The sequence below is a fragment of the Myxocyprinus asiaticus genome, chromosome 20, assembly GCF_019703515.2.
Source record: "Myxocyprinus asiaticus isolate MX2 ecotype Aquarium Trade chromosome 20, UBuf_Myxa_2, whole genome shotgun sequence".
NCBI classification, from domain to species: Eukaryota; Metazoa; Chordata; class Actinopteri; order Cypriniformes; family Catostomidae; genus Myxocyprinus; species Myxocyprinus asiaticus.
This window is the reverse complement of record NC_059363.1, coordinates 38,790,782-38,806,825: the sequence shown is the minus strand read 5'-3', so window position 1 is coordinate 38,806,825 and position 16,044 is coordinate 38,790,782. Positions and strand designations below refer to the sequence as shown.

At 38.9% G+C, this 16,044-nt stretch overlaps 1 protein-coding gene across 1 annotated transcript in view; it reads left to right on the top strand.

The window, feature by feature from the left end:
- LOC127410992 (uncharacterized) overlaps nucleotides 1-12,879 on the top strand; it is a 54,377-nt gene extending 41,498 nt beyond the window's left edge. The window contains exon 6 of the mRNA XM_051646298.1: nucleotides 11,153-12,879. Coding sequence (XP_051502258.1) covers nucleotides 11,153-11,278 — 126 coding nt within the window. The 3' untranslated portion in view covers nucleotides 11,279-12,879. The remainder of the gene's footprint in view (nucleotides 1-11,152) is intronic.
- Nucleotides 12,880-16,044: the final 3,165 nt, after the last annotated feature.

The window sequence follows — 16,044 nt, the reverse complement described above, 5'->3', positions numbered from 1 at the left end:
CATTACTGTGTAATTTAGCCATTTCTTTTACAAAATGTCAGATAAATATGCTTTAAATGTCGCTCTTCATTTTATGGAGAGTGATGTGGTTGCTGTTTTAAACCAATAATATCTAATTTTTACTCATCACGTGAACACTTACAGTGCATCCGGAAAGTATTCACAGTGCTTCACTTTTTCCACATTTTGTTATGTTACAGTCTTATTCCAAAATGGATTAAATTCATTATTTTCCTCAAAATTCTACAAACAATACCCCATAATGACAACGTGAAAGAAGTTTGTTTGAAATCTTTGAAAATTTATTAAAAATAAAAAACGAAAAAAATCACATGTACATAAGTATTCACAACCTTTGCTCAATACTTTGTTGAAGCACCTTTGGCACCAATTACAGCCTCAAGTCTTTTTGAGTATGATGCTACAAGCTTGGCACACCTATTTTTGGGCAGTTTCTCCCATTCTTCTTTGCAGGACCTCTCAAGCTTCATCAGGTTGGATGGGGAGCGTCGGTGCACAGCCATTTTCAGATCTTTCAATCGGGTTCACGTCTGGGCTCTGGCTGGGCCACTCAAAGACATTCACAGAGTTGTCCCGTAGCCACTCCTTTGTTATCTTGGCTGTGTGCTTAGGGTCGTTGTCCTGTTGGAAGATGAACCTTCGCCCCAATCTGAGGTCCAGAGCGCTCTGGAGCAGGTTTTCATCAAGGATGTCTCTGTACATTGCTGCATTCATCTTTCCCTCGATCCTGACTAGTCTCCCAGTTCCTGCCGCTGAAAAACATCCCTACAGCATGATGCTGCCACCACCATGCTTCACTGTAGGGATGGTATTGGCTAGGTGATGAGTGGTGCCTGGTCAGGCCAAAGAGTTCAATCTTTGTTTCATCAGACCAGAGAATTTTGTTTCTGTCCTTCAGGTGCCTTTTGGCAAACTCCAGGCGGGCTGTCATGTGCCTTTTACTGAGGAGTGGCTTCCGTCTGGCCACTCTACCATACAGGCCTGATTGGTGGAGTGCTACAGAGATGGTTGTTCTTCTGGAAGGTTCTCCTCTCTCCACAGAGAAACACTGGAGCTCTGTCAGAGTGACCATCGGGTTCTTGGTCACCTCCCTGACTAAGGCCCTTCTCCCCCGATCGCTCAGTTTGGCCGGGCGGCCAGCTCTAGGAAGAGTCCTGGTGGTTCCAAACTTCTCCTATTAATGGATGATGGAGGCCACTGTGCTCATTGGGACCTTCAATGCTGCAGAAATGTTTCTGTACCCTTCCCCAGAACTGTGCCTCGATACAATCCTGTCTCGGTGGTCTACAGACAATTCCTTGGACTTCATGGCTTGGTTTGTGCTCTGACATGCACTGTTAACTGTGGGACCTTATATAGACAGGTGTGTGCCTTTCCAAATCATGTCCAATCAACTGAATTTACCACAGGTGGACTCCAATCAAGTTGTAGAAACATCTCAAGGATGATCAGTGGAAACAGGATGCACCTGAGCTAAATTTTGAGTGTCATGGCAAAGGCTGTGAATACTTATGTACATGTGATTTTTTTTTCATTTTTTATTTTTAATAAATTTGCAAAGATTTCATACAAACTTCTTTCACGTTGTCATTATGGGGTATTGTTTGTAGAATTGTGAGGAAAATAATGAATTTAATCCATTTTGGAATAAGCTGTAACATAACAAAATGTGGAAAAATTGAAGCGCTGTGAATACTTTCCGGATGCACTGTATGAGGAATAAAAGATACAATGTATCAAAACAACAAGTTACCTACCCTGACAACAAAATCAACAACAAAAATGTAAATAGAAACCATGCAAATGGCCAAACAATGCAACCGTATTATTCATGCCCCAATTAATGCTGGGAAGAGAGTAAATGGGACTGAACCACAAACATTTTGTATAGGCCAATTTGAACTGAAATATTCTTTTAAAATATTCTATTAAATTCTTAATTCTATTAAAAATGTCGTAATAGAAAAGCTGCATTGAGATGCATAACTTGCATTCCTTAAAGTTGCTAAGCCCAAAAAAACTACAATAATCAAGTAAATCTTTCAAGGTTTTTTCAGCATTGTTTTCTTGATCTAAAAAAAATAAAATAATTTACAGTGTAATGTTTCTGTAAATATCCAATTTGTTATGCATATGATAATATGAGAACATGTTTCATGTTATTCTAAAAATAAAATGTATTATTGAAAAATCAACTTAAAAACAGTCATGATTTTTTATTTTTTTTATTCCATTTTAATTCTACTTCCATAAATTCCAATTCGAATTGCAATTCTACCTACTTTTTGCTACCTCAATTCAAATTCAGTCCGTATTCAGGAATTGAATTGGCATTCTTCATTTAAATCTGAATGGTGCACAATAGAGGTAGACCGATATATCTGTTTTACCGATTAATCGGTGCAGATAGTTGCTTTTTGGAACTATCGGTTATCGGCAAAAATCAATGCAGATAGTTGCTAATAGTTTTTATTATTATTCTAACATATTCCTCTGTGGCCAGCACTAGAGGATTTTACAGAATGTGTTGGTTCTGTAAAGTCTCTGGATAACAAGCTCTGCGAGCTGAAAGCGCGGATCTCTTTCCAACGAGAGACGAGGGACTGCTGCATTATCTGCCTAACAGAAACTTGGATGTCTGCGGAGATTCCAGACTCAGCCATTGAACCCACGGGGTTCTCCGTGCACCAAGCGGACAGAGCGAAAGACCTCTCAGGTAAAAGCAGAGGTGGTGGTGTATGTTTTATGATCAACAAATCCTGGTGTGATCAGAGGAACGTACATTCTATCAAGTCTTTCTGCTCTCCTGATCTGGAATTTCTTATGCTTCTGTGTCGACCATTCTGGCTACCAAGGGAATTCACAGCGGTCATTATCACAGCTGTGTACATTCCCCCACAAGCCGACACAGACCGGGCACTCAAGGAACTGTATGGAATTATAAGGGAGCAGGAAACCGCGCACCCTGAGGCCGCGTTCATTGTGACCGGGGACTTTAATAAAGCCAGTTTAAAATCAGTCGCACCAAAATATCACCAGCACATTAGTTTCAACACACGAGGGGACCGGGTTTTGGATCATTGCTACTCTCCGTTCCGGGATGGCTACAAATCCCTCCCCCGCCCACCATTTGGCAAATCGGACCACTCTTCCATTCTGCTTCTGCCAGCTTACAGGCAGAAACTGAAACAGGAAGCACCCACCCTCAGAACAATCCAGTGCTGGTCGGACCAATCAGACTCTATGCTACAAGACTGTTTTGATCACACGGACTGGGAGATGTTCCGGTCCGCCTCTGATGACGACATTGAGCTTTATGCTGATAGCGTAATGTGTTTCATCAGAACGTGCGTAGAGGAAGTGATTCCGACCAGAACTGTACGAATCTATCTGAATCAGAAGCCGTGGATCAATAGTGATGTTCGCGTGGCACTTAATGTGCGGACCTCCGCTTTTAATTCCGGGAACGCGGAGGAGCATAAACAAGCTAGTTATGCCCACCGAAAAACTATCAAAACAGCAAAACGCCAGTACAGGAGCAAGATTGAAGGACAGTTTAACACCACCAACTCTAGAAGCATGTGGCAGGGAATTAACATCATCACGGACTTTAAAGGGAATAAAAACTCCGCCATGCACACCGCTGCATCTCTACCGGATGAGCTAAATACTTTTTATGCTCGTTTCGAGGGAAATAACACCGCCCTCGCGGAGAGAGCTCTCGCGGCTGAAGCTACAGAGGTTAGTTCACTCTCCGTCTCTGTAGCGGATGTAACCCGATCCTTCCGACGGGTGAATATCCGCAAAGCCGCGGGCCCAGACGGCATTCCGGGCCGCATCATCAGAGCGTGTGCGAACCAGCTGGCTGGTGTTTTTACGGACATTTTCAACCTTTCCCTCTCTTTGTCTGTAGTCCCCACATGCTTTAAAACATCCACCATTGTGCCTGTACCAAAACAATCAAAAATAACTTGTTTAAATGACTGGCGTCCTGTTGCTCTGACCCCCATCATCAGCAAATGTTTTGAGAGACTAATCAGAGATTACATCTGCTCTGTATTGCCACTCAATCTTGACCCGCTGCAGTTTGCTTACCGCAACAACCGCTCCACTGATGATGCCATTGCATCTACAATACACACTGCTCTCTCCCACCTGGAAAAAAAGAACACTTATGTGAGAATGTTGTTTGTAGACTACAGCTCAGCATTCAACACCATAGTGCCCTCCAAGCTAGATGAGAAACTCCGGGCTCTGGGCTTAAACAGCTCGCTGTGCAGCTGGATCCTGGACTTCCTGTCAAGCAGATGCCAGGTGGTTAGAATAGGCAGCAACATCTCCTCATCACTGACCCTCAACACTGGAGCCCCGCAGGGCTGTGTTCTCAGCCCACTACTGTATTCCTTGTACACACATGACTGTGTGGCAACACATAGCTCCAATGCCATCATCAAGTTTGCTGATGACACGACAGTGGTAGGTCTGATCACTGACAATGATGAAACAGCCTACAGAGAGGAGGTGCACACTCTGACACACTGGTGTCAGGAGCACAACCTCTCCCTCAATGTCAGTAAGACAAAGGAGCTTGTGGTGGACTTCAGAAGAAAAGACAGAGAACACAGTCCCATCACCATCAATGGAGCACCAGTGGAGAGAGTCAGCAGCTTCAAGTTCCTGGGTGTCCACATCACTGAGGAACTCACATGGTCTGTCCACACTGAAGTCGTTGTGAAGAAGGCTCATCAGCGCCTCTTCTTCCTGAGACAGCTGAGGAAGTTTGGAATGAACCGCCACATCCTCACACGGTTCTACACCTGCACTGTAGAGAGCATCCTGACTGGCTGTATCTCCGCCTGGTACGGCAATAGCACTGCCCACAACCGCAAAGCACTGCAAAGGGTGGTGCGAACTGCCAGACACATCATCGGAGGTGAGCTTCCCTCCCTCCAGGAAATATATACAAGGCGGTGTGTGAAAAAAGCTCGGAGGATCATCAGAGACTCCAGCCACCCGAGCCATGGGCTGTTCTCACTGCTACCATCAGGTAGGCGGTATCGCAGCATCAGGACCCGCACCAGCCGACTCCATGATAGCTTCTTCCCCCAAGCAATCAGACTTCTGAACTCTTGATCTCCCAAGATCAAAATACATCAGCACTGCACTTTATTACCCTTACTCTTATTTCTCACACCGGACTGTCATAAATTATATTATTATTATTATATTATGTTCTCTCTTAACAACTGACTATCAACCGACAGCCTGAATGTCAATACAGTACAATACTGTACATTCTATATATATATATATATATATATATATATATATATATATATATATATATACTTTTTTTGTTTTTTTTTATATATTTTTTTATTTTTTATTTTTATTGAATAATGTGTATCTATATAGTAAAAAAAACAAACAAAAAAAAAACAGCGTATTGTATACTGTACAGTGTATGTTATTATTTGTATATTGTTGAGTGTAATTATGTGTATAACAGATGTTTTAATTGTGTTGTGTTAATTTGATGTTATTGTAAATTGGTATATGTCTCATCACTGTCACGACTGCTATGTTGATCGGAACTGCACCCAAGAATTTCACACACCATTGCACTTGTGTATATGGCTGTGTGACAATAAAGTGATTTTATTTGATTTTGATTTTCTACAGTATAACAGTGGCCTCAATTAAGTACATCTGGATTTTATTCATTTTGGACTCTTGTGGCCTCTATATGCCCGTCAAAGTAAGGAAAGACATTTTTTTTTTTAAATTCTTTATATTAATCGGTTATCGGCCTTCCCCACCAACATAGTTGTCTGTATTGGCAAAATCCACTACCGGTCAATCTCTAGTGCACAACCCAGGACTGTACATCCAGAAAACCTCTATTTCATCTGCAGGAGATTGGATGACCATTTTATTAGATTAATAGAAAGAGCTTGAGGAGAACAGAGGAGCAAGGGATGGAAAGGGAGAGAGAGCGAGAGAGAGAGTGTGTGTGTGTGTGTGTGTGTTGGGATGAAGTCATTTTCCATTTATAGAGTGCCGGCTGTTGCAGCATCTGCAGTCATAGAGAGAAAGATGTTCATGGTTTTACTTCCCCGTCTTGTTATTGTTTTCAACTTCCTCTCTCTCTCTCTTCCCACTCTCTCTTATCTTTCACACTCTCTTTTTCTTTGCCTTTTGTCCTTGATTGTTGACTCTTATTATGTTGGGAATGCAGTGATTGGTTTGATATGTTCTTGTAATTTTTCACCAGACACGTTTACAAAATAAAATGCTAACTGGGTGGCCACATCCTCTGTTCCTTTCAAACTTTATCTCTTTCTCTGTGCCTTCTACACAACTTTCTAACCAAGGTTATTCTAAATTTGCGTTTTCAAATTTATTTTTGTATCACTACTAGAGTAGCAGACTACTTCCAAATTACGTAACACTATTTTGAGTGATAATTGCAGAAATTGTTTTGTTAGTTACGGTTTTGTTTAATTAGTGGACACATTTTTATTTTGTTTTTATGTATTTTAGTTTCAGTGTTAGTAGTTATAGTTGAAGGTAATGAGTCTAATATTTTTAATGTTAAAATAATTTTTCCCAGTTGTAGTGGGAAGCAGTAAGTAATTCACAGATTGAAATCCCTGAAAAGTGTGAACACTGTGGCTCTGTGGTGCTATCAAAACATTCCTCTGTTTGTTTAAGCATCCCAACCAGCCAGACACAGCAACACTGGCTCAACCAATTACATGACTTTGGGGCAGGACACTCTATTTGTCAAATGGCAGAGAGAAAATGTTCGGGAAACCTGTCTGAACCAGTCATTACCTATTAAACTGAATGGCCATGAACAAAGATGGCAGCATGGAGATTGCATACATTTGGTGCTGCATGCCCCAGCCAAGCAACTGCCATTGAGATGAATGGGGACATTAATAAATCATTATGTCAACCTTACTTGTGTTAACGTTTAGTTAGTTAGTTAGTTGGCTAGTTAGTTTTCAACCACTTTTTTATTGAATTTTATATATGTTGCTTTATTTTATTACGGTTTACGCAAATGTTTTTCAATCAATAGTATGTGTCTTTAGTTTTTGTTTTATTAATGGAAAACAACCCTGCTTTGCACCCACTTGCTTTCTTTTCTCTATCCTTCCATGACTGCACATGTAGAGGGTAGGCCCCTCATTTTATCTCAGAGTCCATGTCTCTCTTCTGGCAGTGCTCCAGGTGAGAGTGGGAGATGGAGAGGGAAGCGTCTGTCAGGGGGCCTGTTGGGGAAGAGGGGGAATCATCAGGGGGATTTAAGGTCTGGGATGGGACCAGAGGGAACAAGGGCTCAGGAACAAGAGAGAAATTAAACCAAGGATGGAGGGAGAAAAAAAGAGAGTCATTGGTGGATGAAGACAAACAATTCCACTGCCTGGATGAGTGCTCTGGTCAAAGCTAGTTGACAAGACAGATGTGAAGGGTTGAGTAGTGTGTAATGTTTTGAAAGCATTCTGTGGTTTTAATGTATCAGAAAAGAGAAGAAAACTTGACCTGTTTGTCATAATTAGTAATATTTTGTAGTGCTTGCTATTACTATTGCTTATAAGGGCTGGGGATTTGAACAAACCCTTAAACATTTGAACGAAGTATCAAACTTTGACGTAACTTGTTGTGCATCATTTGTGCTACAGACATAAATTATACCTCAAATTGTGGGGGTTATTGGGGAGAGGAGTGCTATTTTGTTTCTAAGCAATCTAGCTTGATTTTCACTTGCCGAAATAAAGTTGGCAAAAAATAAATAAATAAAAACATAAAAATTCCATAGACTTAATTTGAAGGAGAGACCCCAGCCATAATTAGTGTCCAGAATTTCATAGAGACTTGGGGGTGGGCTCTTTTGAACACCCTAGCAACCACCAAAAAACATCATAGCAAAAAACACTAAAAACCACTTAGAATGCCCTAGCAACCACATAGCAATGCCCTGGCAATCACCAACAACAACCTCATGGTGGCAAGTTGTGCATGGATAAGCAGTTTCTAGTTTGTTTTACATGTATTTGTAAATGAAGGCCTGTAGAGCTCTTTAAAACTTAAGATGACTGCTATATTTAAAAGAACACTGTTTGATAGCTTGTCATTTGCTGTTATGAATGTGTGGATGAAACCAGTTTAAAATGATTAAACTTGGAACATTGCTTCCTGAAGGGAGAATCATGGAAAACAGCTGCTTGTAGAAAGTTAATGGAATTAAGCAGGGCTGCAATGAAACACTGATGCCTCTGGTTCTTTTTATTTTGATGAAGTGTTGATCTGGCCCCATGATGGATTTGAAACCCTTAAAAAGGATGGCTGTTTGACAGAAAAGGAGCTTAACCCCATGGTTCTTGCATATATATCTTTGTGCGTTATGCAGCTTAGGCAAGGCTAGATTTAGCTGGCCATATGTGAAACATATTAACTTATGCTTTCATTCCCCAGGACAGGAACTCCTTGCTTGGGGATTTCAGGTTTTTGCTAATTTGGTTTAACTTTAAATATAATTTTGGTGCTGTTGTAACGCCAGTGATGTAACGCTAGAGGAACAGTTTACACACAGTTCAGTGAGTTAGTGTTGTAAATGTAGATAACAAATGCACTGCATTAGCATTAACGTTAGGTAGGGTTTGAAAGACTAAGATCATAAGAAAATATTCAGTGTTTTTGGTTTGATGTGCTTTATTAGAGTTACAGCAAAACTTTTAAATTTGTAAATAAAATTCATTAAAAGGTATGTTCCGGGTTATACAAGTTCAGCTCAATCGACAGCATTAGTGGCATAATATCGATCACCACAAAAATGTATTTTGACTTGTCCCTCCTTTAAAAAAAAACAGAAAATCTGGGGTAGGATTCACAAAAATGTTCCAAAAAAAGTTAAGAAAGTTCTTAGGATAAATTATAAGATGTTCGTAAAAACATTCTTTAGTGCAGTTCTTGAAAAATTCATAAGTTCTCAAATATTTTCTTAAGAACTTCTTAATTTTTTTCTTAAGTATAAAAAGACAGCTTTGACATTGTCTGATCAGCCTGCTAATGGTGTTGCCTTGTCTAATAGCTTACAACAAATTCAGTACTTCAACGCTGGTAAATCGTAACAATAAATGTATCTTTTAATTTTAATTTTTTTTAAATAGCAAGCACCTCGTGATAATTTTCTTAATGTAAAGTGCGTGAGATGTGTTGGTTTAACAACATTAACAGTCATAGGAAATTTACTTGCTGCTAACCATTGGATAACTTCTAATTTGACAAGAAACAAAAACTTTAGTAGACAAGAGGTTTTTGTTGAGGAAATTACTGCAAGGAAAAAGTTCTCCTTGGGAAGCTTGATAATTATATCACGTCGGAAATTAAGGGGCGGGTAAATGGGAAAGGGTGACGGAGGCTGTCTCCGCTGTGGTCAACTCCGATAGGGATGTGGATGGAGGGTGAAAAAGAACGTTTCAACTTTCTAATGTAATAATTATGTTTCTATGAACTCTAAAGGTCGCGGAAAGAGAGCGCTATATGCAGCGCATCCGTTTGAATAAGCATGATTGGTCACCACATTGAGAAGCTTCAAAACAACATTTATTGTTTGAATTTGGTGATAACATTTACATGGTCTGAAAGCTGAAAATAAAAATATAATTAATCACAAAACAGTCAGAAATGTGTTTTGGTCTAAAAACACATTTCTACATAAACAACCCATTGCGACTTCAGACACAATATGATAGAATGCATCACATTTAAAACAACCCAGTTCAATTAATTAAACATCTTACCTTCTAGAATTTAAGACAACTGTGAGGTTATCCTAACTTTAAGATGTTATTTACAATGATTTTTAAGATTTTTTCCCTTTTTTTTTTTTCTTTAAAGAAAAGGAGGGACGAGTCGAAATTAATTTTTGTGGTAATCAACATTATGCCACAAATGCTGTCAATTGAGCTTAACTTGTATTGAACCCGGAACATTCCTTTAAAACAGCTTTCCTTATCATAGTACTCTTAATGAGACGACAAGTCTTCCATCTCAAGACCATAAATGTGGCTTTGTTCTGATTCTCAAAACACAAAGGCTTGGTCTGGATGAACTAATACACAGTAAGTTCATGAGTTTTGATCGGATGCCAGATGTCACTTGACCAATATAAATCAAAGCTCTGCAGCAGTTGTACATTCCAGCAATTCTTTCTGATGGTCCAAGATAAAGGAGTGGGGTCTGTCAGATGGGTTGTTGGTATGTTTACAGTAAAGACACACAATTAATTACATTTGATGGCAGAGAGTTCTTACACACAAGCATCTGTGATACCAGACCTCGCAGCAACAGTGGTCTTCTTTAGGATTGTATATTTATAGGTTAAAAGGCGCTAAAAAATCTACACAACAGCTTTTCGTCATGTTTTTCATTGTTAAAATACCCAAATCTGTTAGATATTTCTCCCCTTTTTTCTCATAGGAATAAATGAGTAGCTATGGTAATGGTGAATCGATTACCTCCACGCTAAACTACGACAGAACCAGAATGTGCCTGAATATCCACCAGTTCAGCAAGGCGTGTTATTATTGGTGGATTAAAAGCTCAATGTGGTTGGCTAAAGACTTCCACAAAAATAAGAAAAGGCAATTTGTGAATCGAAACCTGGCAGGAAAGTCTCAAAAGAAAGCGATCCAGACACGTGCCGATTTGCAAATGCTGATTTAATGATCCATAAATAAATGTAACAACATTCACAAATCTTTTAATGCTAATTAATTTAAGAACTTCATAGATACGTATTTGAAAAAACATTTTTAATTTAAGTGAGAAGTATTTGTGTGGGCAATTAGGGAAATATGTGTGCTCTCACTTGCGTATTTATGAATTGTATTTTGGATTTATGAATCGGATTATGTGAATGTGAATTGTGCTGTGCATTTCTGAATTGTATTTTGTAAATATATTCTTTTTGAGATCATTCTGGCTCCATAATGGGCCACTACTTCTAATGTACTCCAATGCAAAATTTGAGTCCTGAAACAAAACCACTGCTCTAATAAAATGAATTGCTTCCCACTTGAAGTTGATTTCACAGTTTTCCTTTTTTGTTCCTTTACAGAATCTGAGTAGTGGCCGTCACCCTCACAGATACTCCTATGATCCTTCCATCTTCGCTTTCCGCTCACTGAGCAACGCCCCACCCTGCAGCCCCCTACTTCCTGCCGAGGAACCTCCGTGTGCTTGAGGGAAAGGACTGGAAAGTCACTGAGACAAAACATTACAAATTTGTGGACCAAAAATTCCCAACATAAAGACGATGTGTGTTTTGCATTGCCTTATACTTTTCAGGATATTAGTATGAACAAAGGCCCAGTGATAAGGCCTGATAACAAAACAGGAAGTGTGATCAGGGCCAGAATGTATGAGAGGAACGAGGAGACGGCAACATTTCGCCTTTAGCCGTCTCATCCTCTCTATCTCTCAGGAAACCCACTTAGAACTTATTATGATGATAAGGCCATTACCACTACGTGGACTACCTATTAAACCGCAACTAAATGGTAACAAGAATAAGGAGAGATTGGTCAGTGGCCACATGGTAATGATGTGATCATAACATTTTGGATAAAATGTAAGACCATATTGAAAGTATTTGGTTGTTTGGACAGCAAAATGTGTTGTGAGACAATCAGTTTGATGCCAGAATGGGCCTTAAATAATTCAATACAACTGGTTATTGATCTAACAGAGTCAATAGCTCTATAAACAGGGTGAACCGGAAAACCTAACAATCCAACATAATGAAAATATACACCAGATATTCCAAGTTATTGTTCATGTTTAAATGTTACCTAAGTAACAATGACAATATGTCAGTAAATAATCTGATTTGTATTCCAAAGTAATTAAATAGTAAGCAAAACAACAAAGAGAAAGAAATACTACACTATACTAGAGTCTTTCAAAATTGTATATTACACCAGTTGAACATGCGCCTTGTATTAGCACACTTGAGTACATAAAATACAAAGTCTTTTACAATTAACATCTAGTTTATAAGATTTCAGAGATAAAATCATAGCCCACACATACACATTGGCTATATTCGGAATGGAATACTAGTGTACTGCTTACTTATACTGTGCAGTTTACACTGTATCCTTCAATATAAAAAGTATAAAACATGCAACAACAAACTCATTACACTGTTAATTTCACGAGTGATGACTAGTTATCGTCGTTGAAATAAAATTGGTTAGTTTGCATTTTTAATCCAATTTCAAGAAATATTTTCTTGGCAGTTCGATCAAATAATGAATCAAGATGTTAAAAGTTGTAGGTTAAAGAAATATTGCATTGTGAAACATCGTATTTTGCAGAATGTTTGAATGCTGTGCACCGTATAAATACTAAATATTTCAGAAATCGTTAGAGTAATATGCTAGTGTGCTATTCTGAACATTGTCTGTGTCATCAATTTGTTACAGCACTCAACATGGGATCTTATATATGGACCGTAAGCCTATCCATGCTGTATATTTCAAAGCTAAAATCCTTTTGAGGGTTTGATTGTGTTGAGTACACTCAATGACATACTTCAGTACTTTCTGTTGAATTTAAACAGCTACAGTGTGGCCCACAGAAGGATCAATAAGCTAGGCCAATCAGAGGGCAAACAATAAGGACAAATATTCATAGTTTTCACCTAGGTGTTACATGTATCTATGTGAAACTAATACAATATTTTTAATTAAATGTAGCTTCAGGGGCATATAGTACATGCTTGCAACATGTGAAAAGTTGTTCTCTGTCTCAGACGAGGAAAATAAAAATTTCTTCCCATTTTGTGTATTGTTACTTTACTTGAAATGCTGTTCGACTCACATTATGACAGTCGATAGATATCTTTGTTACTCTTATTTGCAAGAGTTGTTTTGTAAACCTTGAGGGCAAGTCTTAAATGGATAGTGTCCATTTGACATGTGGGGTCACTACCCCACCCTGAGCTTCTGATGTTCCTTTGGGCAGTTGAGACAGTTGGTCACAGTATTGTACACAGAGTCCTTCAGATTTGGACTGCACTGTGCTAGGATTGAATGACACGTTCCTGTAGACCTAATTGGATGGATAGTGTGTTAGCAAATAGCATCCTAAGGCTTTGTCCAAACAGGCAGCAAAAATATAATTTTTGGCATACCCGAAAACTTTACGTTTTCTGTATTGTAAATATAAAACACATTGAATCTTATTTTTACAAACCTTATCTAGATCCAACCATATTTGTATGTGGTTTTAAATCTGATTAAACTCTGATTTTTGGAATGTGTTTCGGTCTGAATGGTAATTTTTCATCATTCGGGACACTGCATATATGTGACGTACACAATGCAGTAGGGTAATCTGCTGCATCAAAACTCACACATTTTTTTGCTTGCTCTTTCTCCATGCAGTGAACTATGTACCATTAGCTATAGTAAATCTCTACCCAATCTGTTTAAACCATCTCAACTTTCAAGAAATGTCTCTTTCTTCTTCGTTAGCTTCTGTACTACTCTAGCTACTATTGGGATTTGAAAGAAAAACCCAACACATATACAACGAATCAACATTTCACATTCAACGCCCACTAATATCCCTCCCCATTCACCAACCCCACCCCAACAAACACCCCTGTGGTCACACATAATAACACACACACACAAAAACAAAAAACAGAAAAGTGTTGAACCAAATTTTCAAAAGATCTCAACACTCCACTCTCATATATGTCACCAAGTGTAGTAACCCCCCTCGCAATCCACTCTGACCAGCAGAAAGGGGATCTTTTCAATACATAATTTAGGGTTCAGCCATATGCTCGAGGCAACATTTAAATAAATGTCCAAATTAAACACTCTGGACACTTTTGTCCATACCGCGTACCGCCATCGTTTTCCAAGTATGCGATTATGGAGTGTGTTTCAGAAAGTCTCAATTTTCGATGAGGAAAATGCCTTTCCAGTGTGGATGAGAAGAGTACATGTAGTGAAGTGTTTCTAAAGTGAGCAGATACCTGAAAGGTGTCTTGAGTTGTGCCTGGCAGGCTACTTAGTCTTATAGGCACTATATGGTCATGATTAAGGTTGGGGCCATGGTTAAGGTCTCAGTAGCCAGCTAGAAACAAAAAATCTAGAGTTCTGGCAAACTTGCTGCAAATTTTATTTTCACATGCAAATGAGCTTGTGATTCACCACAAATGTTTGCCAGAGGTTTGCAGCTCTTCACTGGTAGTGGTGAACCTACAGCAAACCACTGGCAACAATATACAATTTGCATGTAAAAATTATCAGTCAAGTTTGCGTCAAATTGGCCATGAACTTTCTATTTTTGTAAGGGCTATTTCCAGCACCTTTCTACAATAAGCGAAAAGTTGGGATCATTTTAACTTTTGCTGCAGTGCACTGTGATATGAAAATCAATTGATCTGTGATAATTTCAGGGAGGTGGGTTCAGTTATGCTTTCAGAAATCCAATTTGCTAGGCGATGGAGTGGTCATTAATATAGGGGATAGACATTTAAAATGTTGGGTCCTAGCTGGAGTTATGATCGGCAGATGGATCATTCTCAGGGGATGGAAGTCGGCTGGAGCACCCTCATTTCAGGAGTGGTGCAAAGAGATGGGCAAGGTGGCGGCTTTCAAGGAGGTAATATATAGAAGGCTGGGAAAATGGGATTTGTTTAACAGGAAGTGGGGTAGATATTTGGCTTTTTTTGGAGGGTTCTTGGGGAGGGGTAGTGGAGAGGCATTTGTAGTTTTAAATGTGTATGTGCATTCTTATTGTTTTTTGAAAGTATACTTTTTAAATATTTTTATTTTTTATGTTCTAATTATGAACACTGTAGTGCGTGTTTGTGTTGGGAATGTATATAATTTGATTCCGTATGTTATGTTTATTTATTTTATGAATAGAATCAATAAAAATTGTTAATAACAAAAAAAGAAATCCAATTTGCTGTATCTCAAACTGAAACAGCTTTCCTACACCCTCAAAGCAGAGCTCCACCAGAGCTGTCTCCAGTGTGTAGGAGCCCTAAAGGTTTGTCTCATCTTTGATTATATGACCATGATCCACAAAAGCCACTTTCAACACTTGTGTGAATTGTTTCCTCATGTAAAAGGGCTTTTGTGCAAGAGTCATGTTGTTTATTTCTCACTGTGTATGTGCATGCTTGTAAGTGTTGAGCGATAAGCATGTCTGCCAACATCGCAGGTTCCATATCCACACTAAAGGAGCATTTTTGTTCCAGTGTGGGCTGATTCCACAGGCCCATCAGTGCCAGATCCCAAACAGAGCGATAAGCTGCGTGTTTGTGTACAGGGAACCGGAGAGTGACGTCAGTACCCGGCTGTGGTGAGGGGCTAGAGGAATTCATCCAGGAATTAAGAAATCGAGATGGGTGTGTGTAGTCTGATCAGAAGATACTCTGGAAGAATGTGGTTCAATTAGCTGCCTTTCTAAATCAGTTTCCTGTATGAAAAGCAGTTTTTTCATTCCATTTAGAATTTGTAATAAGTTCTGTTGATTTCAAATGACACCTTTGGAAAACCTTATGGAAAGTAATCTTAAATTAGTGTACATTTAAATAGGATATGTTACCCTCTAAAAACATTATAAAATTACAAAAAATGAACGACTGAGAGCACCTTTAAACTCTATGGACAGCATATGTGACATACTGTCGATTAATACAGAACATAACCTGCAAAAATTACCTAAAACTAAAATTTTAGTTGTATCCTAATTTTTCCAACTCCTGTCATGACCATTTAAAGCTGATAAACACGGTAATAGGATATGCGCAAGGATAACATGAAGGAACGTTGTGTAACTAGAGTAGTAGAGTTTACATGGGGTAAACTGTAGCCCCAGGAATTACATCAATATCGCATATCTATTTATCCACCTAAAAAGTAGTCCTAACCGAAAAGGAAAATTAAAACTTATAGCTCAAATAGGAACATTTTTGTA